The following is a 26,911-nucleotide window of genomic DNA, read 5'->3' as shown; positions in this document are numbered from 1 at the left end:
TGGGAATTTTTCCTACACTAATATGCTTTTGGTACTTAGTGTATTGCAAGCTGTTCTAAGTAATAAAATAGAAACATTACTTTTGCTAACTGGTAAAGTCATCCATGCCATAATAAAAGTCCCAAGATGCCACCTAGTTTAATAATGCTACTACAGTAATTATACACATAATGTACCACATCAAGAAACACTACAACTATCAGCTTTCAGATGACTGTAACAAATTTTAAAAGCATGAACTGTGATTCTATCTAACAATGTTTATTATGGGATATTCAAAACAGATGTACTTATAATTTACAATAAGTGATGTGGAATTTTAAGAATGACATTTGTCAAATGTAAAATTACTACTAAATGTTAATGCTACCTTGTCCAACTGAAAAGAATCACTTAAAGAGTATTGACTTAGTGTGACTTCCATTTCAATATTTGAATAGGGTTCTTGATTTGCATTGAAAACAAAAAGAAAACAAAATGCTATATTACCCTCTCACAGCTCACGAATGTCTTCACACCTAAGAGATAGCTACTTGTTACCCAGGTCTTTGCTACTCCAACAATATAAAGCTTTCTTCTAATCTTCACAAAAGCTGACCATTCTGTTTTAAGTAGTATTGTGCTCACATACTTACACTGAATATTACTAGCATGGAAATACTTAAATTCTTTCCTAAGTATTAAAATAAGATCTCTGGCTAGAGATAGCAAAGTCAGATGCTTGAATGAAACCTCAACTGAAAAAAATCCTGATGAATGGTCACTTTAGCCATATACACAGAATAACTAAAGAAAAAAAGTCACAAAAGCAGTAGCTTGTGCTTAAATTTATCCTAATGAATGCTCACTTTAGCCATATACACAGAATAACTAAAGGGAAAAAAAAGTCACAAAAGCAGCAGCTTGTGCTTAAATTTAGCTCCTTTATAAGATACTAGTTTTTGGCTGGACACGGTAGCTCATGCCTGTAATCCCAGCATTCTGGGAGGACATGTGGGAGGATTGCTTGAACCCAGGAGTTTGAGATAACATAATGTATTTTTATATATCTATATCTATTTCTTTTCATGATTAACAATTTTATATGCAGGATATATAAATCTCATCAATTTTGATAGCTTTGAACCTCTTTGTTATGAAATTTACTTCAACTTTGGGCATCCATCTTTGGAACTAAAAAGGGTGGTGATATGTTTTACAAAAATTCTCTGAATAGAGTCAGAGGATGGTAAGTGCAGGAAAAAGATAGCAAATAAAAATGAATACTCACAATCAGTCACCTCCCAAGCTAAGGGATGCCAGTTATAATCAGCTAGGTAAGGCTGTAACCTGCTAACAGTGCAATATCTTGGCTATACGACAAGAGTTTTCCTTGGCATCTGGTAAAGGTAAAGCTGACCTCACCACTTCATGCCCGGGACAGGTAGACAAAAACTCACAGAGATTAGCGTCAATCTCAGGATCAGATGAATTGACTTCTGGCTATGAAGGGATTTAAACTAGAGTAACAGGATTAAAAAAAAAAAAAAAAACTCTTTTCCCCATAGTGAGACAGGTTGCTTCAGACAGGTAAGTTACTTATGTCCACATGATTACTTTCTGGTTGCATTTATGACTACTTGAACAAAATTATAAATACTCTAGTATTATTTCCAGTCTTCAGCCTGATGGAAATCTGCTCAGATAAACAAATTCTAAAAGTCTTTTCTCATGACCTCCTTTTCCCCCTAACTGGTATGTGAAAGACAAAAAATGAGTACTAAATTCCTTAAATCCAAAAATTTGTAATTCCACTGCCACACAAGATAAAGTCATGAGGTTTAGATTTCAGCTCTGAGAGTCACAATCCCTAAAAAGAATTCACTAACAAGAAAACACAAAGAGTTCTTGCTCTAGAAAACTCACTCGTAAACTTCAGATACTTTTAGTTCTTTTTCACTCCTAAAGAAATATATTATGGCCCATATTTCATTTCTGACTCTTAATACCCTCCAAAGGCCATTCTGAAATGCATTCTGCCTTCTCTTTCACATTGATTGTATTAGCTGGTCTAAAAGAGAATTTTTGCCAAATTAGTTGTAATGTATTCTTTTGTTGAACAAGTTTACTACTCATATGTATGCATACAACACAGCTCAAAACACAATACTTTTAAAAATTATTAGTTGTTAGATTTTAAAGAAACTAAAGTCAACTTACTGCTGAAAACACACAAAAAGGACAAATTGGTGGAAATTTTCACAAGAATGAAAAATGTTTAATAAACTCAGAATGGTGGGCTTTTTAAACTATAGTGTTATTTACAGCCATAATTCATCAACCACAAACACAAAAATGTGTTTGCATGGCATGCTACAACAGAAGCTTTATTCAGTTCATTCAGAAAACACTGGCAAAATAAATTTCAGTTGCAAATTCACAGATACAAGCTTTAAAGTATAAAGTTGTATATAACAAAAAATACAAGTAATATTTATAACAATAACTTACAGATACGAACTAATGATAAACTACAATTTCACAAAAGATTGTAAACATTTTGCACACTTGTCAGTCCTTTCTTTTAGGCAAAGTGCTCTTTTGATGACAAATAAATTAACAGATACACACTAGAGTGAACTATTTCCAGACAATACAAAAAATGTTTTGATTTGTTTTCTTCTTGTAAACATAAGTTTTACAAAAATGAAGAATCAATAAAAGTGTCTTGCAGGCCAACTACAGATACATACCTGGGCAGCAAAGTGATGTTGGAAATGCTTTAGGTGTTAAATAAAAAATTAACAGTAATATCTTTTCAATGGTATTTTATACATAATAAATGACAAATTTATATCCTTAATCAATTCTATCCCTGAAAAAATAATTAGGTATGACTTATTGGTAGTTGTGTCATTGAATGGGGTAACAAGGGCTGGAGTCCAAGAGTTGTTGGTGAATGAGCTACAAAATAGAAAGAAATTTGCGGATCAGTTTTGTAGGGTGAATAAAACTGATTTATAAACAAACAAAAACAATCCAAGGCAATGTTTTCATCATTCATTGTAGCTGAGGGCACCAAGCTACACCCATTCCACTGACCTCAGCTGGAGCATTAACTTATTCAGCATAGTAAGAGTCCAGGAACAGATTTACCCCCAAATCTTTATTTGGGGCCACAATATTTTGCCACTTTAATGTCCTCCATCCATACCCCATTCACTGCACTTCACCCTACAGCTAGAAAGAGATGGGTTCAACTTCAGAGATGCTGCTGGCTTTCTCATGAAGGTGTTTGTATAGGACGATCTTCCTCAAGTTTCTTTCATTAATGTTTAATTACTCCTCCCTAGGCATACATCAAAACACACTGGACTCAGACAACACTACTGTCTTTCATGCGAACACAATCAGTTTTAATGCTAGTAGAAGTAAATGGCAACAATGGTACAGGCTCTGAATTTTCACTAAACCAAAACTTAAAATGAAGTTTCTTCTTTCAGCAAGGGCTATGTTGCTTCAAACCAAACCTTTCTCTGAGACCATCTAGGAAATCTGGATCAAACTTTAAAAAATCTGTTTGAAGGCATCTGAAAGACACTTAAGTAGTGAGAACTTACAAAGCCAAGTCCCAGAATGGAAGGAAAGGAAATAAGGATGCTTTTTCTCCCACAAGTATAATGACAATTTAAAACAAAACAAATGTCTAATAGGCTGAGAAGTTTAGCAGAGCGAATATTCAGAAGTTAGACTTTGGCAGAGTGGTGAGAAAATTAAAGAGCAGGACACCCTGAGAAGGAGAAGCCCTAGTTAAAAACAACAAAAGAAAACCAAACAGAGATTCATTTGTGATTCCAAAGGGCTAAATCCAAGGAATAGTAAAACAAAAATATACCAGCCCTACTAAGGATTGGTGCCTGATTGGATTAAGTTGATTTCATCTTGTCCTGACTTTCTGGGAGTAAAACTAACCTTCTCTAGTGGAAGATTATCATTCAAAGCCTCAAATTATTTTTTGTTTTTCACATCCAACATCTGAAATGCAACAGCAAATAGCAAGACAAATAACAAGACATAACTTGAAAGAAAATAAAGAGGAGGAAAAAAAAAACAGACCCACCAAAGATCCATATATTGCAGTTATCAGACATGAACTTTAGTATCACTATAATTAGTATAACAATTTAAATAAGGATAAAGTGACAAAATGGATGATTTCAGCATATAAATGGAAACCTTAAAACTGAAAAACACAAATAAAATTAAGAACTTAGTGGATGATTTTTTTTTTATAGGATATTAGATATAGAGAGTATTAGTGAACTAGAAAAATAGTTCAAAAGAAAACGTGAAAATTTTCTCATAGGAGCAGAAACAATATTTAAGGAGACAAAAGCTGAGAATTTACCATAATGAAAGACATCAAACTACATATTCAAAAAGCACACCTAGGCACAGTATGATAAAACTTTTACAAGACAAATACAAAAAGAAAAGTTGAGGAAAAAAGATTTATTTCAAAGGAGCAAGAAAGTCAATATCTGACTTTACCAATAAATGAGGCCAGGTTAACTAGCTATCCATACGCAAAACAAACAATGAAAATCAGAAGACAAGGTAATTATATCTTCAAAGTGCTGAAAGAAAATAACTAACAACCCAAATTTCTACAAATAGAGAAAATATCACTTACAACTGCATCAAAAGAAATACTTAGAGATAAACTTAACAGAAGATGTGCAAGATTAATAAACAGAAAACTCTAAATCATAACAGATGATTTAAAGATGATCTAAATAAATGCAAAAACATACTAAAATTCATGGTATGGAATACTGTTAAGATGGCAGTTTCCTAAAATTGATCAATATATTTGCTTTAATAGACTGTATCAGGATCTTAATTGCTTTCCCTTTTGGGGTGGAAATTGACAAGTAGGTAAATTTTACGAAAATACAAAGGGCCAAGAAATGGGCAATACAAACTTGAATAACAACAAAATAGGAAGAATTGTATTATCAGATATTAAGAATTAAAGACCTAGCATAAGAATGGTTAGGTAGCAACATAAAAATAAATAGACCAATAAAACAGAAAGTACAGAAATTGACACAACATGGGGACACTTGATTTACGGCAAATGTGTCTGTACAGAGAAGCTTGAAATTTTCTATTTTCATCAACATACCAAAAAACTTCGCTTCCTATCTCACACCACACACAAAATTCAATTCCAAATGAACTGTAAATCTACACAAAGGTAAAACAAAGTTTCTATAAGATATCATAAAAGACATATCTTCATTATCTTTGAGTAGAACAATTTCTTTCACATGTCACCAAAAAAAGGACTGCTCATGAAGGAAGTATGAAATAAACTACATTAAAATTAGGAACTTGTGCTCAATGAAACACTCCAGTAAGAGTAGAAAAAGCCAACCTACTGAGTAGGAGAAAATATTCTAAGCACATATAATTATCAAAAAGCTTTATATGCAGATTATACCAAGAACTAAGGCAAAACAATTTAAATAAATAATAAAGACAAGCCAGTAGGTCAATAGACAGAAAGACTTGTACAGCTCTTCACAAAAGAGAATATACAAATGCCTGATGAAAAAATTCTCAGTCATCAGGGAAAGGCAAATTAAAACAAGATTGCACTACACTATCATCAAATTTGCTAACATTAGGAAGTTATACCATACCAAGTGTTGGTGTACCTTGAACCTTGCTGCTGGTCAAGGTGTAAACTGGTTCAACCACTATGCAATACTGTTTGTCAGAAAAACTGAAGTCGAGCATACACGTAGCTCATGACCTCATGTGCCACCTCCAGGTACATATCTAATAGCAACGTGAATTAATGTGCACAAAAGGCATGTACAACAAAGTCCATAGCAGCAAATTCATGAAAGCACAAACTGGAAAAAACACAGATGTCTAACAACCAGGAAATAGAAAAACTGTGGTATATTCCCACAGTGGATTTCTGTATAACAATGAAAACAAATAACTGATTCTCACAATAATATAGGTGAATCTCACAATGTAATCGAAAGAAGTGAGACACATAATACATTCTGTGTGGTTCAAAAAAGGGCAAAACTAAAAGATGGTTTTATAAGTCAGTGCTATGTTACTTTGGGAGAAAAGGACAATAATTAGAAAAAGGCATTAAGAGAGGCTTCTGAAATGCGAATTATGTCTGCTACTTTTTTTGGGCAGTATCTATATGGATACATTCATTTTATTAATTCATTAAGCTGTGTGGTTATTACATATGCACTCTTTTAAATGTATGATTTGCTTCAATTTTAAAAAATTTCTGTAGCAAAACTTATTAAACTCTCATCTAAAGATCTGAGTGTGAACACTTGCTCTGATCATAATAAAGTATTTAAGCACATATTGGTAAAAACAAACAAAAAAATTTCTGAGTAAAAATCAAACATTAAGAGTCATTATCAACATTTGCAACTTAGCTGCAAAGTGAGTATTATTCTTCTTCCTTAAAATGTAATCACAGAAGTAAAATGTTTGGATAAGTTTGCTGTCTACCGTACCCCCGACAATATTTTTCAGCTACTACTGAGGTAATATTTCAAAATGCGAATCATATCAATAATCTAATATTAGAAGTTACCAGCTGTTGATTGCTTGGGAGACAGCTGTTAAATGTTGGGATACCTACCATCCATATAACTATGCAGCGCAGTCAACATTGTTCCATCTTGGGGCACGTAGGCAGAATAAGCCATTTCTTCTAACATGGGTGGAGACAGCCTGGAGGGTGGGACTGCTGTGACTGGGGCAGAGGAGGAGTGATTAGGACTGACGTGTTTCTTGTGGCGTGCTCTACAATTCTGAAACCACACCTGAGAAGGGAGAAAAGCAACGGAAGGAGGTAGGTCACACACCAGCTTCCGAGACATTACCAACTCAGTTTAAAAATGAATGTGACCTCAATCACACTACCACACAAGCACAACATAAATGTAAACAGGCTTTTTAAAAAAGTTCTATACAAAAGAAACATTTTGGTCCAAATAACAATGGTCATTTTTCTTGCTCAGGTGATAGTTCTCTGGTGATTTACCTAAAAGCCAATTCTATTTAAGTGGGAAAGGGGACTGATTGCTTAAGGGATTCTGGTCTGTTGAATTTGAGTTGGTCAAATCTTAAGGTTACCCCTTGAATGCAATTATTAACCTCTATTAGATTTGGCTGGGTGCTGTGGCTCATGCCTGTAATCCCAGCACTTTGGGAGGCCAAGACAGGCAGATCACCTAAGGTCAGGAGTTGGTTACCAGCCTGGCCAACATGGTGAAACCCTATCTCTACTAAAAATACAAAAGTTAGCTGGGCATGGTGGCTGTAATCCCAGCTACTCGGGAGGCTGAGGCAGGAGAATCGAGTGAGCTCAGGATGTGGAGGTTTCAGTGAGCCATTTTCGTGCCACTGTATTCCAGCCTGGGCGATGGATATTTTGTATCCATTCAAAAATAAAACAAAAGCCAAAACAAAAAATACCCAAAAATTCTATTACTTTTAAAAAATAAAAATAAAGGCCACTTCTATACTAAAACAGCATCTTTCACAGAAAAGGCAGGGAAAGGCCTCAAGAAGTCCAGAGAAATCTCCCTGGTTTTACTACTGGCATTTAGGACAAAAAGAAAAGCAGAAAAATCTCTTTTAATTCGAACTTAAAAAAAAAAAAAAAAAAAAGACTACTAAATGTATTCTTAAGACACCTGCTGGACTTATTTCAAATCCTTGTTCAAATGACTAAAATTCCTACTGAGAAAAACCTTTCTATAAACCTCTTGATTCAGTTATTCCAGTCACATTTTAACCTGCTGAGTTCAATTTCATCTTGGTGAATACATAGGCTACTCTCGAAGAAGCATGTTAAGGTCAGGTCTATAATAAGAAAAAACTCACAATATTTAAGTAGAATTATAGACAAGCACATCCACTGGTGAGAGTTCACAAATTGTCAAGTTCTAACCAACCTGCTGTCCACTCTACTACAGAAATAAAGGAAGCAAATTAAGGGCAAGTGGAACTTTACATCCAGGTCAGGGCAAGTAAGTCTAGACTGCCCAGAATGCTTCCAGTAACTAATATACCTGTGTTTGAATTCCCTGCCAGATGACAAAACTTGACCGTAGAGTGTTACTTTATTAAAATACTGTATCACTTATTTTCCATCCCTCCAAACAATTCTGTCATGAGAGGAAAGAGAGGCGAAGGGATAAAAACTTAGCATGAGAATATTTTGGGGATATAAAGCCAGGGAAACACCAGGGGCGTAAGTCTGTTCAAGACTGGTAATAGGGCCTTGATGGCACAAGGGAATCAGGGCTAATTAATGTGGAACAAAAGGAAGCTGCAAAGAATTTATAAGAAAAAGCTGGCCTGACTCCAAAAACACACCGTGCACCTGGCACTCAAAAAATAGAAGGTTGGCAAAGTGTACTCTCAAGAGTGATTAAAACTAAAAGAAAGAAAATTAATAACTTAGTGGTATACCTAGCCTTGAGCAGGTGGCTGTAAAGCAGCACCTAAGGAATGTTTCTGGGACAAGACTTAGACGTGTATCAAGGAAGATGAGTGGGAAGTCACAGTCTCCTCACATTCCTATTCTCTGGAGTGTTAGAGAGACTCAGAGGCCCCAAAATTCCCCAGTTCTGCCCATAGGCTCTGGAACAATAGATGTCACTACTAACACTAGCCTCACCCAAACAAGATGACACTACTCAAACATTCTTCAATGTGTAAGGGGGAACTGCTGCCAACTGCCTTTATCCCTTATGGTACCTAGAAGACACATATGCCAGAGGATTACATACAACCTAAAACATGTTTCATTATGGTTCCCAGAGTTTCTTCAAAGTATCTTTTTGTCTCCAATAAATTATATATTGAATGGAACCTATGCAGTTGTAAAACAACAGAAATATCATCTTTTGATTAAAAAAACTCTAACTTTATAAATAAACATGAAGAAATTATGATATAAACAGCAGAATAACTATCTTAATACTGAATAAGCAACTTTCTTGGAAAGATCATCCAGAGATAATCAAGCAGAGAGAGGTCTACAAATGCAAGGTGTCATGTAACTGGTAGAGCAAAAATATAAAGGTTCCAGACATCAGAAAATTGCTTCTGGCATGAATGATACCCAGCATCAGAATCAAATACAAGTCCTTTTGACTCTCTTCCCTGACAAAATTTTCACCTTATGCTTTGCAAACCTCCAATAAAACTTAAAATTTCCTGAGTAACTACTTTAAATTGTTAGAGTTCTAAATCATAAACTAAGCTGAAATCAGGCTATGTATATATGCTGGAAAAACAAAATCCTGATGCATAGAATGAATCCTTCAGAAAGCCCAGACAAAAAGCCAAATATAATAATTTTGTATATGACAAAGATGGGATTTTATTTGGAAAGCATGGTTCACTGGTTTAGGGAAAACCAACAGTTTATCATTTGAAAGAAAGGAAAAAAAAAAAAAACAGATAAATCCCTATCTTCCATGGAATCAAGCCAGATAGTTTAGGTGTAAATAATTGAAACAAAAGTTTAAGAAAACAAAAGACCACACTGACATACTCTATAGATAGGGAAGCATAAGAAAGGCCAAAACTATCAAAAAACTGAGAGATTTAAACACACAGAAATATTAAAGTTCTGTATGGAAAAACTAAAAAGGAAATTGATGAACTGTGAAGTTTAACATGGTATCAAGTAAGACAAAGAGACAATAACCCAACAGAAAAGTGAGTAAAACCATATGGTCTTGGTTGGAGGATCCAAGATGGCCAAATAGGAACAGCTCTGGAGTGCAGTTCCCAGCCAGAACAATGCAGAGGGTGAGTGCCCACCACATTTCCAAACAAATTTTCACTGCGCGCAGACCAGGAGATTCCCCAGCCAAAAAGCACCACGAGTTTTCAGTATGGCGATTTCAGCTGGTGCCAGGTTGACACACAGAAACTCACACAAATCTGGGCAGCCATTTCAACTGGTGCCTGGAATGCCTGGGAGACAGAGCCTCCCATTCAACTTAATGTGAGGGGGCAGAGACAGGGAGCCAGGCAATCTGGGTCAGTGGGTACCACCCCCACAAAACAAGCAATCTGAAACCCTCTGGATTGAGAGTTTCGCAGCAAGCACAGCTGGACCTAGGAGGGTCCCGCTCAGTGCAGGGAAGGGCAACCACCACTACCAAGGCAGTCCACCAATAACAAGGCAGTCCACCAATAACAAGGCAGTCCACCAATACCGAGGCAGTTCACACAGCAGCTGGGCAGAGCCTGCAGAAGCTCAGCAACACCTCTGCTGGCAGACTGTGACTAGAATACTCTGTGTAGGGCAGGGCATCTATGAAAAAAGGTAGCAGTATGACAAGAACTTATAAATAAAGCCGACTTTCCTAGGCCAGAGCACCTGGGAAAAGAGGTGGTCATGAGTTCTGCCACAGCAGACTTAAAAGTACCTGCCCAGCAGCTCTGCATGGAACAATGGAGCTCTCAGCACAGCACTTGAGCTTCCATAAGGGACTGACTGCCTCCTCAAGCAGCCCCAAACCTCCATACACCCAAAGAGACACCTCATAAAGGAGAGCTCAGGATGACATCTGGCAGGTACCCTTCTGGGATGAAGATAATAGAAGAAGAAACTGGCAGCAACCCATACTGTTCTATATCCCCCACAGGTGATCCCCAGGCAATCAGGGTCTGCAGTGGACCTCCAGCAGTCCTGCAGCAGAGGGGCCTGACGGTTAGAAGGAAAATGAAAAAAAACAAAGAAATAACTTCATCATTAACAAAAAGAATGTCCACTCAGAGACCCCATCTGAAAGTCACCAACTACAAAGACCACAGGTAGATAAAGTCACTAAGATGGGAAGAAACCAGCACAAAAAGGATGAAAACATCAAAAACCAGAACACTTCTCCTCCTAAAAAGGATCCCAACTCCTCACCAGCTAGGGATCAAAGATGGATGGAGAATGAATCTGATGAATTGACAGAAACAGGCTTCAGAAGGTGGGTAATAACAAACACCTCAGAGCTAAAAGAACATGTGCTAACCCAAAGCAAAGAAACTAAGAAGCTAGAAAAATCGTTAGATGAGATGCTAACTAGAATAAACAGTTTAGAGAAGAAGATAAACTACTTGATGGAGCTGAAAAACACAGCACTAGAACTTCACAAAGCATACACAAGTTTCAATAGCTGTATCAACCAAGCAGAAGAAAGGGTATCAGAGATTAAAGATCAACTCAATGAAATAAAACGAGAAGGCAAGAATAGAGAAAAAAGAGTGAAAAATGAACAAAGCCTCCAGGAAATACGGGATTATGTGAAAATAACTAATCTGTATTTGATAAGTGTAGCTGAATGTGACAGAGAGAATGAATCCAAGCTGGAAAACACTCTTCAGGATATTATCCAGGAAAACTTCCCCAACCTAGCAAGCCAGGCCACCATTCAAGTCCAGGAAATACAGAGAATACCACATACATATTCCTCAAAGAAGAGCAACTCCAAGGCACATAATCGTCAGATTCACCAGGGTTGAAATGAAGGACAAAATGCTAAGGACAGCCAGAGAGAAAGTTTGGCTTATCCACAAAGGGAAGCCCATCAGACTCACAGTGGATATCTCTGCAGAAACCCTACAAGCCAGAAGAGAGTGGGGGCCAATATTCAACATCCTTAAAGAAAAGAAATTTCCACATAGAATTTCATATCCAGCCAAACTAAGCTCCATAAGCGAAGGAAAAAGAAAATCCTTTATGGACAAGCAATTGCTGAGAGATTTCACCACCACCGGGCCTGCCTTACAAGAGCTCCTGAAAGAAGCACTAAGCAAAGAAAGGAACAAGCAGTACCAGCCACTCCAAAAATGTAACAAATGGTAAAGACCATCAACACAATGAAAAAAATGCATCAACTAACAGGCAAGACATCCAGCTAGCATCAAAATGGTAGGATCAAATTCACACATAACAATAGTAACCTTTATAAATGGGCTAAATGCCCCAATCAAAAGACACAGACTGGCAAATTGGATAAAAAGTGAACACCCATAGGTGTGCTGTATTCAGGAAACCCATCTCATGTGCAAGGACACCCATAGGCTCAAAATAAAGGGATGGAGGAAGATTTCTGAAGCAAATGGAGAGCAAATAAAAAGCAAAAGCAGGAGTTGCAATCCTAGTCTCTGATAAAATGGACTTTAAACCAACAAAGATCAAAAGAGACAAAGAAGGGCATTACATAATGGTAAAAGGATCAATGTATCAAGAAGATCTAAGGATCCTAAATATATATGCACCCAACACAGGAGCACCCAGGTACATAAAGCAAGTTCTTAATGTCCTACAAGGAGACTTAGACTCCCACACGATAATAGTGGGAGACTTTAACACTCCACTGTCAATATTAGACAGATCAATGAGACAGAAAATTAACAAGGATATCCAGGACTTGAATCCAGATCTGAACCAAGTGGACCTAATAGACATCTGCAGAGATCTCCACCCCAAATCCACAGAATATACATTCTTCTCAGCACTGCATTGCACCTACTCTAAAACTGAACACATATCCCATAACTGGAAGTAAATCACTCCTCAGCAAATGCAAAAGAACGGAAATCATAACAGCCTCTCAGACCACAGGGCAATCAAATTAGAACTCAGAATTAAGAAACTAATTCAGAACTGCAGAGCTTCATGGAAACTGAACAATTGGCTCCTGAATGTCAACTGGATAAACAATGAAATGAAGGCAGAAATAAAGATGTTCTTTGAAACCAATGAGAACAAAGACACAACGTACCAGAATCTCTGGGAAACATTTAAAGCAGTGTCTAGAGGGAAATTCATAGCAATAAATGCCCACATGAGAAGTGAGGAAAGATCTAAAATCGACACTCTATCATCAAAATTGAAAGAGCTAGAGGAGCAAGATAAAAAAAAAAAAACTCAAAAGCTAGCAGAAGAAAAGAAATAACTAAGATCAGAGCAGAACTGAAGGTGATAGAGACAAGAAAACACCCTTCAAAAAAAAAATCAATAAATCCAGGAGCTGGATTTTTGAAAAGATCAACAAAATAGACTGCTAGCCAGATTAATAAAAACAAAAGGGAGAAGAATCAAATAGATGCAATAAAAAACAATAAAGGGGATATCACCACTGATCACACAGAAATACAAACTACAATCAGAGATTACTACAAACAACTCTAAGCTGGAAGAAATGGATAAATTCCTGGACACTTGCACCTTCCCAAGCCTAAACCAGGAAGAAGTTTAAACCTTGAATAGACCAATAACATGGGCTGAAGTTGAGGCAGCAATTAATAGCCTACCAACCAAAAAAGGTCCAGGTCCAGATGGGTTCACAGATGAATTCTACCAGACTTACAAAGAGGAGCTGGTACCACTCCTGAAACTATTCCAAACAATCCAAAGAGAGGAAATGTTTCACACACCATTTTATAAGACCAACATCATCCTGATACCAAAGCCCGGCAGAGACTCAACAAAAAAAGAAAACTTCAGGCCAATATCCATGAAGAATATAGATGCAAAAATCTTAAATAAAATACTGGCAAACCGATTGCAACAGCACATCAAAAAGCTTATCCATCACAATCAAGTAGGCTTCAATCCAGGGATGCAAGGCTGGTTCAACATACAGAAGTTTATAAATGTAATTCAGCACATAAACAGAACCAAAGACAAAAACACATGATTATCTCAATAGATGCAGAAAAGGCGTTCAACAACATTCAACAGTCCTTTATGCTAAAAACTCTCAATAAACTACATATTGAAGGAACATATCTCAAAACAATAAAAGCTATTTACAACAAACCTGTGGCCAATATCATACTGAATGGGCAAAAACTGGAAGCATTCCCTTTGAAATCTGGCACTAGACAAGAAGACCTTCTCTCACTGCTCCTATTTAATATAGTATTGGAAGTTCTAGCCAGAACAATTAGACAAGAAAAAAAAAAATAAATAAAGGGTATTTAATTAGGAAAATAGGAAGTCAAATTGTCTCTATTTGCAGACCACTTGATTGTATATTTAGAAGACCCTATCATCTCAGCCCAAAATCTCCTTAAACTGATAAGCAACCTCAGCAAAGTCTCAGGATACAAAATGAATGTGCAAAAATCACAAGCATTTCTATACACCAATAACACACTAACAGAGAGCCAAACCATGAGTGAATTCCCATTCACAATTGCTACAAAGAGAATAAAATACGTAGGAATACAACTAACAAAGAATGTAAAGGACCTCTTCAAGGAGAACTACAAACCACTGCTCAATGAAATAAGAGTGGACACAAACAGATGGAGAAAAATTCCATGCTCATGGTTAGAAAGAATCAACATTGTGAAAATGGCCATACTGCCCAAAGTAATGTATAGATTCAATGCTATCCCCATCAAGCTACCAATGACCTTCTTCACAGAACTGGAAAAAACCACCTTAAACTTCATGTGGAACCAAAATAGCCAAGACAATCCTAAGCAAAAAGAACAAAGCCAGAGGCATCACACTAATCTGATTTCAAACTGTACTACAAGGCTACAGTAATCAAAACATCATGGTTCTGCTTCCAAAACAGAGATATAGACCAATGGAACAGAACAGAGGCCCTGGAGGCAATGCCACACATCTACAACCATCCGATCTTTGACAAACCTGACAAAAACAAGCAATGGGGAAAGGATTCCCTGTTTAATAAATGGTGTTGGGAAAACTGGCTAGCAGTGTGCAGAAAGCAGAAACTGGACCCCTTCCTGACACCCTACACTAAAATTAACTCCATATGGATTAAAGCCTTAAAATAACACCTAACACCATAAAAACCCTAGAAGAAAACCTAGGCAAAACCATTCAGGACATAGGAATAGGCAAGGACTTCATGACTAAAACACCAAAAGCATTGGTAACAAAAGCCAAAATAGACAAATGGGACCTAATTAAACTCCAGAGCTTCTGTACAGCAAAAGAAACAATAATTACAGTGAACCAGCAACCAACAGAATGGGAAAACATTTTTGCCATCTACCCATCTGACAAAGGGCTAATATCCAGAATCTACGAAGAACTAAAACAGATTTACAAGAAAAAAACAAACCCATCCAAAAGTAGGCAAAGGATATGAACACTTTTCAAAAGAAGACATATATGGGGCCAATAAACATATGAAAAAATGCTCATCATCACTGATTATTAGAGAAATGCAAATCAAAACCACATTGAGACACCACCTCATACCAGTTAGAATGGCAATCATTAAAAAATCTAGAGACAACAGATGCTGGAGAGGATGTGGAGAAATATGAACATTTTAACACTGTTGGTGGGAGTGTAAATTAGTTCAACCATTGTGGAAGACAGTGTGGCACTTCCTCAAGGACCTAGAAATAGAAATTCCATTTGACCCAGCAATCCCATTACTGGGTATATATCCAAAGGATTATAAATCATTCTATTGTAAAGACAAATGCACACGTATGTTCATAGTGGCACTGTTTACAATAGGAAAGACCTGGAACCAACCCAAATGCCCATCGACCATAGTCTGACCAGGGAAAACGTGGCACATATACACCATGGAATACTATACAGCCATAGAAAATGATGAGTTTGTGTCCTTTGTAGGGACATCGATGAATCTGGAAACGATCATTCTCAGCAAACTGACACAAGAACAGAAAATCAAACCCCGCATATTCTCATTCATAGGTAAGTATTGAACAATAAGAACACTTGGACACAGGGAAGGGAGCATCACATGCTGGGGTCTGTTGGGGGCAGCAAAGGGAGGGACAACGGGAGTTGAGGAGGTCAGGGAGGGATAACATGGGGAGAAATGCCAGATGTAGGTGACAGGGGATGGAAGCAGCAAACTACATTGCCATGTGTGTACCTATGCAACAATCCTGGCAGAATAAAGTTGTACGGACTTTCTGGAAGGCAAAGAAATTTCATGTTTGTATAAAGGCCCTACAAGTGTGTTATGCTTTGGCTTAACAATCTCACTTCCAGTAATTTATCCTAAGGAAACTATTGAACAAGCATGCAAGTAGATACACAGTGTTGCTCATGGCAGCATTTTATGATAGTGAAAAATTAGAAACTAAATTATATTATGCTCAATATATGTAGCAATTTAAAAAAGATGTAAATCTTAGTATAGAAGGGAATTCCCAGTACACTAATTGGAAGAAATAGCAGTATTTTACTCTGTCTCTATGCAACATAAAAGTCATAATTCACTTATCTGAAAGAGTATGTGAACAGCTATTGTATCTGGATGCAGTATGTGTGGGAAAAATCACTCATCTTTGTTCTTTGACTTTAGTATAATGATACTTTGCTTCGTTACAAATGTCTTCCTAAGCACATTTGTAACTAGGACATGTGAAACTCTCCATGTGCCAGACCACCGTTTCCCCCTAATCTTTGGGTGACCTAGTTTGCATATTAGAGTGAGAAGAGGTCTAGTAACAAAAACTCATTTTTCTTACCTTTCTAAAATATTGTGCCCAATGCTAGGAAGAAGGCTGAGGGAAAGTATGATTACTATTTAAGATCACAGTAATTAATTCTTAAAAAATACTCTGAAGGGCTATAACGTATAGTAAACCTATGTATAGATACAAATAATATACACATATGCATGCTAGTACTCTTTCCTTTGGAATCATATAAAAATATTTAACATCCAACCTTTGCATATTAAAAACCAATATCCAAAATATATTCTCCAAATAGTAGGGCTTAGGACAAAGTTAACTTGCTCATAATACTAGTAACCTAAATACCTGGAAATTACATAACAGGTGTCTGCCTGTGATCCTTAGTCCTTCAAATATGAAAAGCTTTAAGAAAACTCTCCTTGTTTCCAACTTCAAAATAGTATAAAACATAACAGTCATGCATCTGACTTACCTAAAGCTATTATTGTCATGAACATAGAGTCTTAAATTAGAGAGAACCTTTACCCCATTGTCTGAACTACTTGTCAAAGAAAACTGCACTCCCAGGTGTAGGAAATTCCCTATCTTCATTGGTAGTTCATGTCATTTGTGTAGGCTTTCATTATGTGTGAACACCGGTGCCTTTTTCTACATTCCATTGCAGGGAAGCCTTTCACAAATAAAGACACCTACTCTGCATATTACTCTTTCCTTTACCATATCCTGGCTTTATCTCCACATAAATATCCCTGCTTCCTTTAATATTATGGCATGATCTAAATCTTTCACACTTCTGGTAGCCTTTAAGGTAGTATGTTTTTCAGATTGGCTCTTTATTAGTCCCTTCTTATAATTTGGCACTCTGAAATAAGCACAATAATCTGGGTATCTGAAAAGTGCTGATGTGGTAGACATTGTCTCCTAAGATAGCCTCATTACGCTGCAGTCAATTAAAACACTGGGAACCCTAGGTCTTTAGAGAGGCTGCAGTACCATCAGGTCTTTTCCATCTGCTTCTTTGTACAGATGATTTGTTAATTACAATAAACACTTCAGGCCTATGGAAAAATAAGTACCTGTGTATCAACCACCCAAATTAAGAAACAAAATATAATATGTGCAATGAAGACATTTACATTTCCGCTCCCTGAGGTTTATCCTGTCTTTCATGGTTACTTGGTTTCATTCCTTTAAGTTTTTGAACTTCCAGTGTTATTTAAAATTATTTTCCAGCTGGGCATGGTGGCTCACACCTGTAATCTCAGCACTTTGGGGAGACTGAGGCAGGTAGATCACAAGGTTGAGAGTTTGAGAACAGCCTGGTCAACATGGTGAAACCCCATCTCTACTAAAAATAAAAAATTAGCCAGGTGTGGTGGCATATACCTATAATCCCAGCTACCTGGGAGGTGAGGCAGGACAATTGCTCGAACCCAGGAGGCGGAGGTTGCAGTGAGCTGAGACGGCACCACTGCACTCCAGCCTGGGAAACAGAGTGAGACTCTGTATGAGAAAATACAAAAAAAAAAAAAAAAAGAAATAAAATAATTTTCCATTTCCCTGATCTCTCTGATAATCTTGACACAGCTGGCCACCTTGTTCTTGAATTCACCCACTTCTTCAGCCTCCATGCTTCTTCTCCACCTGACTATGTCCTCAATTCTAGCTGCTATTACGTCCCATTTAAACAGAACCTCTTACCCTGCTCTAAAACCCACTCTTCACCTTTTATACCCCATGGTGGGTATAATATCCTTTCTAAAGGATATTATCCAAATTCATGGCATTAGACCTCTTTGCTTGAGTCCTGCTCATTCTTTCAAATACCAGTTTATATACCCAACTGCCACCATCACTAAATAATTAGCACAACTATTAAGGGTCCTTTCCCTCCCAATTTCCAATCCAGCTTTCTTTTGACTTTCACATTCCTGTCAATGGCACCATTCCTGTGATTACTTTGACTTCAAATTTACAAGTCACTGACTTTTTTGAGAGAGGATCTCACTCTATCACCCAGGCTGGAGTGCAGTGGCACTATCATGGTTGACTGCAGCTTCAACCTCCGGGACCTAGGTGATCCTCCCACCTCAGCCTCCCAAGTAGCTGGGACTGCAGGTACACACCAGCATGCCTGGCTAATTTTTTTTTTTTTTTTTTTTTTGGTAGAGACGGGGTTTTGCCATGTTGCCAAGACTGCTATCAAACTCCTGGACTCAAGTGACCTATTTGCCTTGCCCTCCCAAAGTGCTAGGATTACAGGCATGAGCCATCGAGGCTGGCTGAGTCATTGACTCTTTGACTCCTCTCTGCTTCCCCATTACAGTCACCAAATCTTTCTTGTCTCTCTAGCATCCATCATCTGGCATCAGTGGTCAGTCAATAAAATGTTTCACAGCTGGGCATGGTGGTTCATCGCCAATAATTCCAGCACTTTGGGAGGCCAAGGCAGGAGGAATGCTTGAGCCTATAAGTTTGAGACCAGCCCGGGCAACATGGTGAAACTCTGTCTCTACAAAAATTGAAAAATTAGCCAGGCATGGTGGTGTGCACCTGTGGTCCCGGCCAATTGGGAGGGTAAGGTGGAAGAATCACCTGAGCCCAGGAAGTCCCTGCAGTGAGCTGTGATTGCACTCCAGCCTAGGCCACAGCATGACCCTGTTTCAAAAAGTTTCCCAAATGAATTCTACCCCAGTTAAGTGTCTTTTCAAAAACAAACAACAAACAACAAAATCACACTACTTTGCTGGGCATTCCCACATTCCAACTAAGCTGCTACCCCTCTCTAACCACTCTCAACTCCAGTTCTTCCCATGTGCTGTCACTACCCCTTTCTTCCCAAAATCTCATATCATGGCTTTTACCTGCGCAGAAGAGAACTCTGCATTCATGGGCCTCTCCAACATTAACTTCAACAATTTCATTTCCCACCATTTCCAAACATAAATTCTACATTCCAATAAACTTGCACTAATTCATCACTTCCCAGCTTTGTTCATACCAGTTCCTCTCCCTGGATCTTTAGCAAAGGCCATCAGCACCCATCACACACACAATCATAGAAAAAGCAGGAAAATACACTGACCTTAGAGCAAGATTTAGATTGGAACTTTTTTAGCCTGAGGATCTTAGAACTGCTGTGAGCACCGAATGAAGTAAGAGGCGCAAAAGAGTCATTTGACAAATGGCAGCCTAGCCCAAGCAGGATAAGTATTAGGTTTAAAAAAATTGATTTAGAATGGGAAAAGATTTAAAATGAGAAATTAATGTTTTCGCATTTCTACACACACACACACACACGCACACACACACACACACACACACATACAATGCATACTTATAAAGGCCACAATTAGAACTTACAGTTTCTCTTGACTGACCTTTAAATTAATCACCTGTGACCAGGTACAGTGGCTCATCCTGTAATCCCATTACTTTGGGAGGCTGGGGTGGGAAGATCACTTAAGCTCAAGAGTTCAAGATCAATCTGGGCAACATAGGGAGATCCAATATCTAATTTTAATTTAAAAAAAAAAAAAAAAACAAACAAGTAAAAGAATCACCTGTATCACACGTCTGCTCAAGCCTGTCCTTTCTGCCAGTTTCTGGAGTGTCTGTGCATCTGGGTTGTTGTCCTGAGCAAACTGTGCTTGCATAACCTGTTATTTAAAACATGTAAGTAGTAAATCGCTAAAAACAAGCAGCTCAGTCTTCTTCCTGCATTTTTATCATAAGAGATAAGACATGCACAAGAACGTGGGATACTTTTATTTTATAACTTGAAAATCAGTATGAGGAAATATGTATAAGTGAAAATGAATGCATATTTTGTAAATTTACACACAAGTTGCTATGCTGAGAACTTAAAAAAAATCCATTTCAACATAAAACTTTGTCTCTCAACTACGCTTACCTTTAAAAATAAGCTCACCTTTTCTTTTATTCTTATAACCCACAAGTCAAACAGCAGGAGTTTTTTTTTTCATTTTGTTAAAAATTGCCAACATTAAAAAACTTAATAAAATACTACAGAGGCTCAAAGCCCTTAATACAACTTTCATTCATCTGCAAATAGTACACAGATCATCAAAAGAATTCCATTTAATTGGAATGACCCCATCATAGTTGTGAGCACTAGCTCTATGCAAAAAGAAAAACAAAAATGGAGTCTAAAAAGAGACACCCATCAGCCCACTGAATAAGAATTTACCAGGGTCTAAACATGTATGTATTTAAAAATCTTACAGGTGATTCTGATGTAAACCTTTGGATTGAAACCACTATGCCAAGTTCTAAAAGATAGAGATATGAAACAAAACTCTGGTTTTAATTTCCTGACAGAAAGATACTGATATGATAACCACCTGTAAATAAAAGGTAAAGGGAGAAGAGTAGAGTGGGAGAGAATACCAGAATAAGCCAAAAACTTTGAGTTCTTTCAGAAAAGAGAATCATTGTGAGAATTAAGCAAGATACTTGAATTTTATTACTAAAAGTCAGTCAACTGAGGGAAGAATTACACAATGTAAAAAATGCATTATTATAAAGAATGAGAGAGAGGAGTCTGGCACTCAATGGGATTGTGCTTGTCTGCTGGCATAGGATGTGAGTAACCAATCTATCTAAAGACCTCAAGCACTGCTAGCCTCCATGATCTTTACAGCAGACAAAATTAATTGCATTCTCCACTATGGTCCTTATATAATGCTTTCTTCTGCCACTGCACTTGTTACAGGGTAGCTAAATAATTTGTTTTCAAGTCCACTCTCCATAGTGGAAAGTGAGTTCCTTGAGATCAAAAAGAATGTCTTATTCTTCATAGCCATAGAAGTTAATTAAACTCCCTTTCTGTCAGAGAGTATGTTAAGAGTTTGTGACAGAATAAAACTTGACAATACAGGAAAACCTGAAGATAGTGTAGACAAAAGGCAAATGTTGTTCTGGAAAAGCTTCTGAGGTTTATGAATTATATTTTACTTAGTTCTCTCTGATTAATGACACTTCTAGAATTAAATATGCTTGACTTCCCATCTAGCTATATAGTATCTACAGATCACTATAAGCAGAACATGGATGTTTGGTTTTAAAGAAGGGCAGAATTGGCTTAAAAGTTTATTCTTGCTCAGTTCACTTTATTCTTTCTTTCCTACTCCAAATGTGTTATTTTGACCTTTTCCTGTGAAAACAGAGTTGTGTTTCTATGCAGTTGGACATGTAATATCCCAAAGTGAAAAAGAACATGAAAATTATGCCTTTGTCTTTTAATTTTTCAAATGGAAAAAAGTTGAACAGATTTAGGAATTTGTTTGTAAGGTCATTATTAATAATTTGCAAAACAGAAACTGCATGCTTTTCGTAAATGCATTTTTTAATTCACAAATTAAACAATGGAACCAAATTATATTTAATTAAGTAATTTCTCATTAAAGGGTAAAGCAAAACAACTCTGATAGTTTAGAACTGAAATATTCTCAAGGAAAAGTAAGATAAGTTGATTGTTCTTCTTTTCAATAGTATCAAGGATTAGTCTTACACACAGAAAAAGAAAAAAAGAGGTCCTTTTAATTTCTACTTAGTTTCACTATTCTGTAGGCACTAATGCTGCTAAAACCCACGTCACCCCTTTTCCACGTTCTTCTAACATGGACAAGTAGTGAGCCTCTGTAGGCACTCATCATTTTAAACCCAGATGATCCACCAGAAAATTCAGGAGGCTGCATAGCAGCAGCTGACCAACTTTATATGAAAACAGACTGAAGAAGGAGCTAACCTTGGTGTTTTAATATTAATAAACATTAAATAAGTGCTTCTACCTACAATAAGCCATCATATTAGTATAAACTTCCTAAATATCATTTCTACAAATGGGACAGTATTTGAAATATATTTGCCAATATGTCCTCTGAATCTTAAACTATTTTTTTCTCCCCATAGGTTTCTAAAGAATTTTGGAAAATTTATTTATCCCTTCCATTTTAACTCTTCTCTGTCCAAAGTAGGTACTGACTAGATAACCTTGATGTACTCACTGGTCACATGTAATATTTTATTATCTTCCCCAATTTAAGCTCTACTTGAAAATATTCAGCATTCTGAAAGGTAGAACAGTTTGACAATGAGAATACATATTGCCCAATTTATTAGAGGGTCTGCCTAAAATAAGTGATTCAAGGTTTTTTTTGTTTTGTTTTGCTTTTTTGTTTTTAAATATCTACAGCTATTTCAGATTCCTAAATTATGAAGAATCACTTTAGGACAAAGACTGTATCTCATTTGTTTCCACCACCCCTTCTGTAAGATAAATGCTAATAAATATTGAATGTGAATATACTTTGAAAGCATATGCTTTCAGATTTTAAAACCTATAATTCTAATACACAATTTTCAAAACTTATAATTCAGTACAACCTGCAGAACCAGGAGCCAATTAAACTTATTAAGCCTCTTTTCTTTAAAAATTAAAAAAAAAAAAACATGATTCAGATCATATTTATACCATAATGCATGGCTTAAATATTTATGCATGCTTAACCATAAAGCTATCTACAAGATTCAAAATCTCACTCTTTTGTTTAAACTTCTGCTATTATTAAGTGGAGTTTTGATAAGACAGAGATCCACTTATGGTCTCTTGGAAGATCAAGCGAAATGAAAAGACCAGAGGTTGGAGGAGAAGGTTCCAAATCTCTTCTCTGCCATTCCCTTGGTGGTTTGCCTTGAGGAGTTCCTGCACTCTTGAATGAGGTTTGTTGTAAAAGTTAAAGGAGATAATGTAGATAAATGCCTGGTATAGGACTTGGCATAAAAAGACCTTCGCAAATATTATTCCTGTTTTATTTAATTAGAATTTACAATTATCTTTCCATAGAAAAGTGTCCATCTACAGTGGTTTCAAATTTTCATAATTATAATTTTAATAATAAATTATTGTATCAAATAAAAGTTATCAACCCTGTAATTATTAGAATTATAGCCAGCCCTTCATGGGAACAGACCATTGTAAAAACAGAATTATATTAGAGATTCTATTTTAACTCAGACACCTTTAATGACTGAGGGTTTTTCCAGGTCTCTCAGAAGTACTCACATTTTCTGACTTAGGCCATTGTGTGACCTTCATTATAATCCAGTGAAGAACCCAGAACGCAAGGCTCAAAGAGAGATATTTCTTTCAATCACCTTATCTTATTCCTTATTGACCATGTACTTTATGCCTAAATTAAGAAATCTAAAAAATCATCCATTTGGAAAATTCTTCCGAATGGATCTAGATTTTAATGCTAGAGCGCTTCCCACTGCCACGTTCCTTTAGAATGTGTGTGTCACATCAAGGTTTCTTTTCTAAATCATTCTCAAAATAAAAATTATCTCTTGAAACACTTGTATCCCTCTTAAATACTGGCAGGTCTTAGAATACTACACATGATTTTTGAAAAAAATTACTTTCATTCATTTAACACTGCATAAATGTCCTTTAAAGTCTAAGCTAAAATGGATACTATGTATAAGGTATCCAGCAGTGTGGTAGTTGTTCAATAAATGTTACTTTTCCTTAAAATGAAACAAATACCTCAGCCACATTCATCTTTTAGAAAATGTAATTTCATTATCTGCAAAAATGCCAGAAAGAATCATTATATATGTGTGGACTTAAATATGAAGCAAGGAGTAATTTATTTTGACAATTTGTATAAATCAAATTTATGACAATCATATTTAGGGCAACTAAGCTCAAAAAATCATTTCAGGGAACATAATAAATATTTAGCAACAAACTATGGAAGTACTCCCTTTATCACCTTTAAAAACATAAAGGAATCTGCTTAGTTGTAATCAATCAGTAGTTTTCTGTTTACATTAAGGCACTTTCAATTATTTCCTACTTAAAAACCATACAATTGTGTTCATTAAATGACTCATTGCAGTTTGTTAAAAAGACTAACACATTAGCGTCCCATAGACTCACATACTGTATGTCTCTTTTCAGAGTCTCAAAATATTTTGTCTTTCATTGCAATTATGGGTATTAAGATAAATGCCTGGTTCAGAATGATGTTATCAGGAAGTCAGAACAAAACATTTTGTTTTGCCTTTGATGTTGATACCAATAGACCCCAGGGAAACGAAGCTTGAATGACTATTTCATATCATATTATGATGTCAGAAATACTGACAAACATTTTGGGGCAATAAACATGTTTTCATATATTCACCAAATTAGTTTTCATAAAAGACATAGGCTAATTTTTTTAGAAAACATAAAAATGTTTTTAGGCAGCATGGAGATTGCCTTTTTTGGGGTGGGGGGTTTCAAAAATCAAAATTTCATTGTTATGCTTACCTGAAGCTGATCTGCTGTAAAGCTGGTCCGAGCTCTTTTTGCTGGTTTTGGATGGTTAACATCTTGCTCTGTGAGGAGGGCGCCTTCCACGCTAATCCCATTACCTGTATTTAAAAAACATACTATACATGTTGGTACTTCAAATGAGTACACCCATCTTGCACTAACAGGTTTCTTATATCTCTTCACTTTTTGTGTAATTGTATATGTTTTGTTAGACTGTAAAACCCCTTAAGTTTTAAAACATACTACAGATATACTGCACAAAAAATATTCCATTTACAGGCTTGTATATTTAGTGAAAAGTTCAAAAAGTTAGAAGTACGCATCTAAGGCCCAGCAAATACAAGAAAACAACTATTTACAACAAGAAAAGCAAAACTCTAACTGAAAGCTGCTGCCTGAGAATATGGCACAAAACTTATACATACACTGTGGCTTTCCTTATAAACAAACAAATAGAGACCATCAAGAACGATAGAGTACTTAGTAAGTTTTGCTACAATTATACATTGTACAAAATAACGCATTAAGTGACCTTAGGAAAAATTATTTTCATTTTTGTATTCATTGTCTCAAAAGACTCAAAAGTATTTAAGTATATATTTACCATTTTCTACTTCCCTTTTTAAATTATCCAGCATGCAATCATAATGCACTCTGCAGAGGACTTTCTCTTCAACCAAAGCAAACTCCTCTCCTGTGGAAAGTTGCCTTTTGCAGGAAAAGCAGGCGAAGCACGCCAAGTGATAGACATTCCCCTTGGCTCTCCGGACCCAATCAGTAGAGTGGATGTGTCTCCCACATCGAGAGCAGCGAGTTCCATACCTTCTACATTAAATAGAGGTGTAGAAGGTAAAGACTTTAATGCCTGGTTAGATATTCATCAGTTGAATATTAAACTAGCACATCATGTTGCCACATTGAAATAACCTAAGTATTTAAATATTTTGAAAATGAAACAAGAATCAAGTATTTTTCTAAAAGTCAATATGGTAAGCAATCAAGTTGAGATAGAGTCACAACTCAAACTTGTTTATATAAATAAGACCTTCTCTCTGTTCCTATAAAGAAGATTGAGGTTTTCTTTTAAAATGAGCTTTAAAATCCTTTTTGTTGTATCAAAGATCCGTCCATTTATAAATTTATTTAAGATAAACACACATATCATCCAGACTGAAAATCTAAAAGTGCAAAATTACGCTGAAGACATTTATACTGAAAAACTGAAGATATACATAATGACTTCTTAAAACCAAGTTAAAATGATTAGGAAATGATTTTATATCATTTTTATGATGTTAAAACATGTAAAAATTTAACATTGAAATTATCAAAGAATGTACAGAACTGAAATTCTTCACCTTGGTGGGTGAGAAAGGAAAAGTCAGAAATGTTTCCTTTGGTGAAAAAGCTATTGTATTGCTATCCAGAGGAGGAAGGAAATACTATCTAAATTTTCAGAGTCCTAAATGGACTCTAAATGGGGACCAATCTTAAAATGCCAAAGCTATATGTAAATATTTCTTTTTTTTTTTTTCTTATAGCCTGAATGACTAGACACTCTTTGTCATGTCTCCTATCACAATTACAGTCGTGGCCTGGCATGCCCAAATCACACTAGATTAGTCAATGTCTATTTATTGATAGATACATCTTTAAAGCTATCACCAGTTTGTTTAGTTACTCTGAAAAACAGAATCCTAAAAATCAATTTCAGAATATAACACAACATGAAGCAAGGAGTTAAAAAATCCTGAAGAACTAGACTTCCACTTGTCCAGTCTTTCAAACCAAACCTTTCAAAGGGCTTTAAAAGTTACTACAAAAAATTAAGATTAGCCTATCCCAAGTGAAAGAGGAAGCAAATTATTACCATCATTGAAGTAATGAAGAATAAACCTGCTGAGAAATATACCTTTTTGATAATTATAAAATTCTATGATTTTACAAAAGACTCTGGGTTTCATAAATTACTTTAAATTACCTAACAATTTGTATTTAAATTAATCACTGAATTCCTTGAAATCATTTTTTGAAATGTACTATAAACAT

General features: G+C 36.2%; 1 protein-coding gene across 1 annotated transcript in view; it reads right to left on the bottom strand.

Moving 5' to 3' along the window:
• Nucleotides 1-2,231: 2,231 nt before the first annotated feature.
• LHX8 (LIM homeobox 8) overlaps nt 2,232-26,911 on the bottom strand; it is a 32,144-nt gene continuing 7,464 nt past the window's right edge. Inside the window, exons 5-9 of the mRNA XM_003921405.4 lie at nt 25,467-25,687; nt 24,857-24,960; nt 20,079-20,174; nt 6,674-6,857; nt 2,232-2,943 (exon numbers count right to left, since the gene is read on the bottom strand). Coding sequence (XP_003921454.3) covers nt 2,867-2,943; nt 6,674-6,857; nt 20,079-20,174; nt 24,857-24,960; nt 25,467-25,687 — 682 coding nt within the window. The 3' untranslated portion in view covers nt 2,232-2,866. The remainder of the gene's footprint in view (nt 2,944-6,673; nt 6,858-20,078; nt 20,175-24,856; nt 24,961-25,466; nt 25,688-26,911) is intronic.

The sequence above is a fragment of the Saimiri boliviensis genome, chromosome 11, assembly GCF_048565385.1.
Source record: "Saimiri boliviensis isolate mSaiBol1 chromosome 11, mSaiBol1.pri, whole genome shotgun sequence".
Classification (NCBI taxonomy): Eukaryota; Metazoa; Chordata; class Mammalia; order Primates; family Cebidae; genus Saimiri; species Saimiri boliviensis.
Note: the sequence above shows the minus strand (reverse complement) of the source record. Positions and strands in the feature narration are given on the sequence as shown.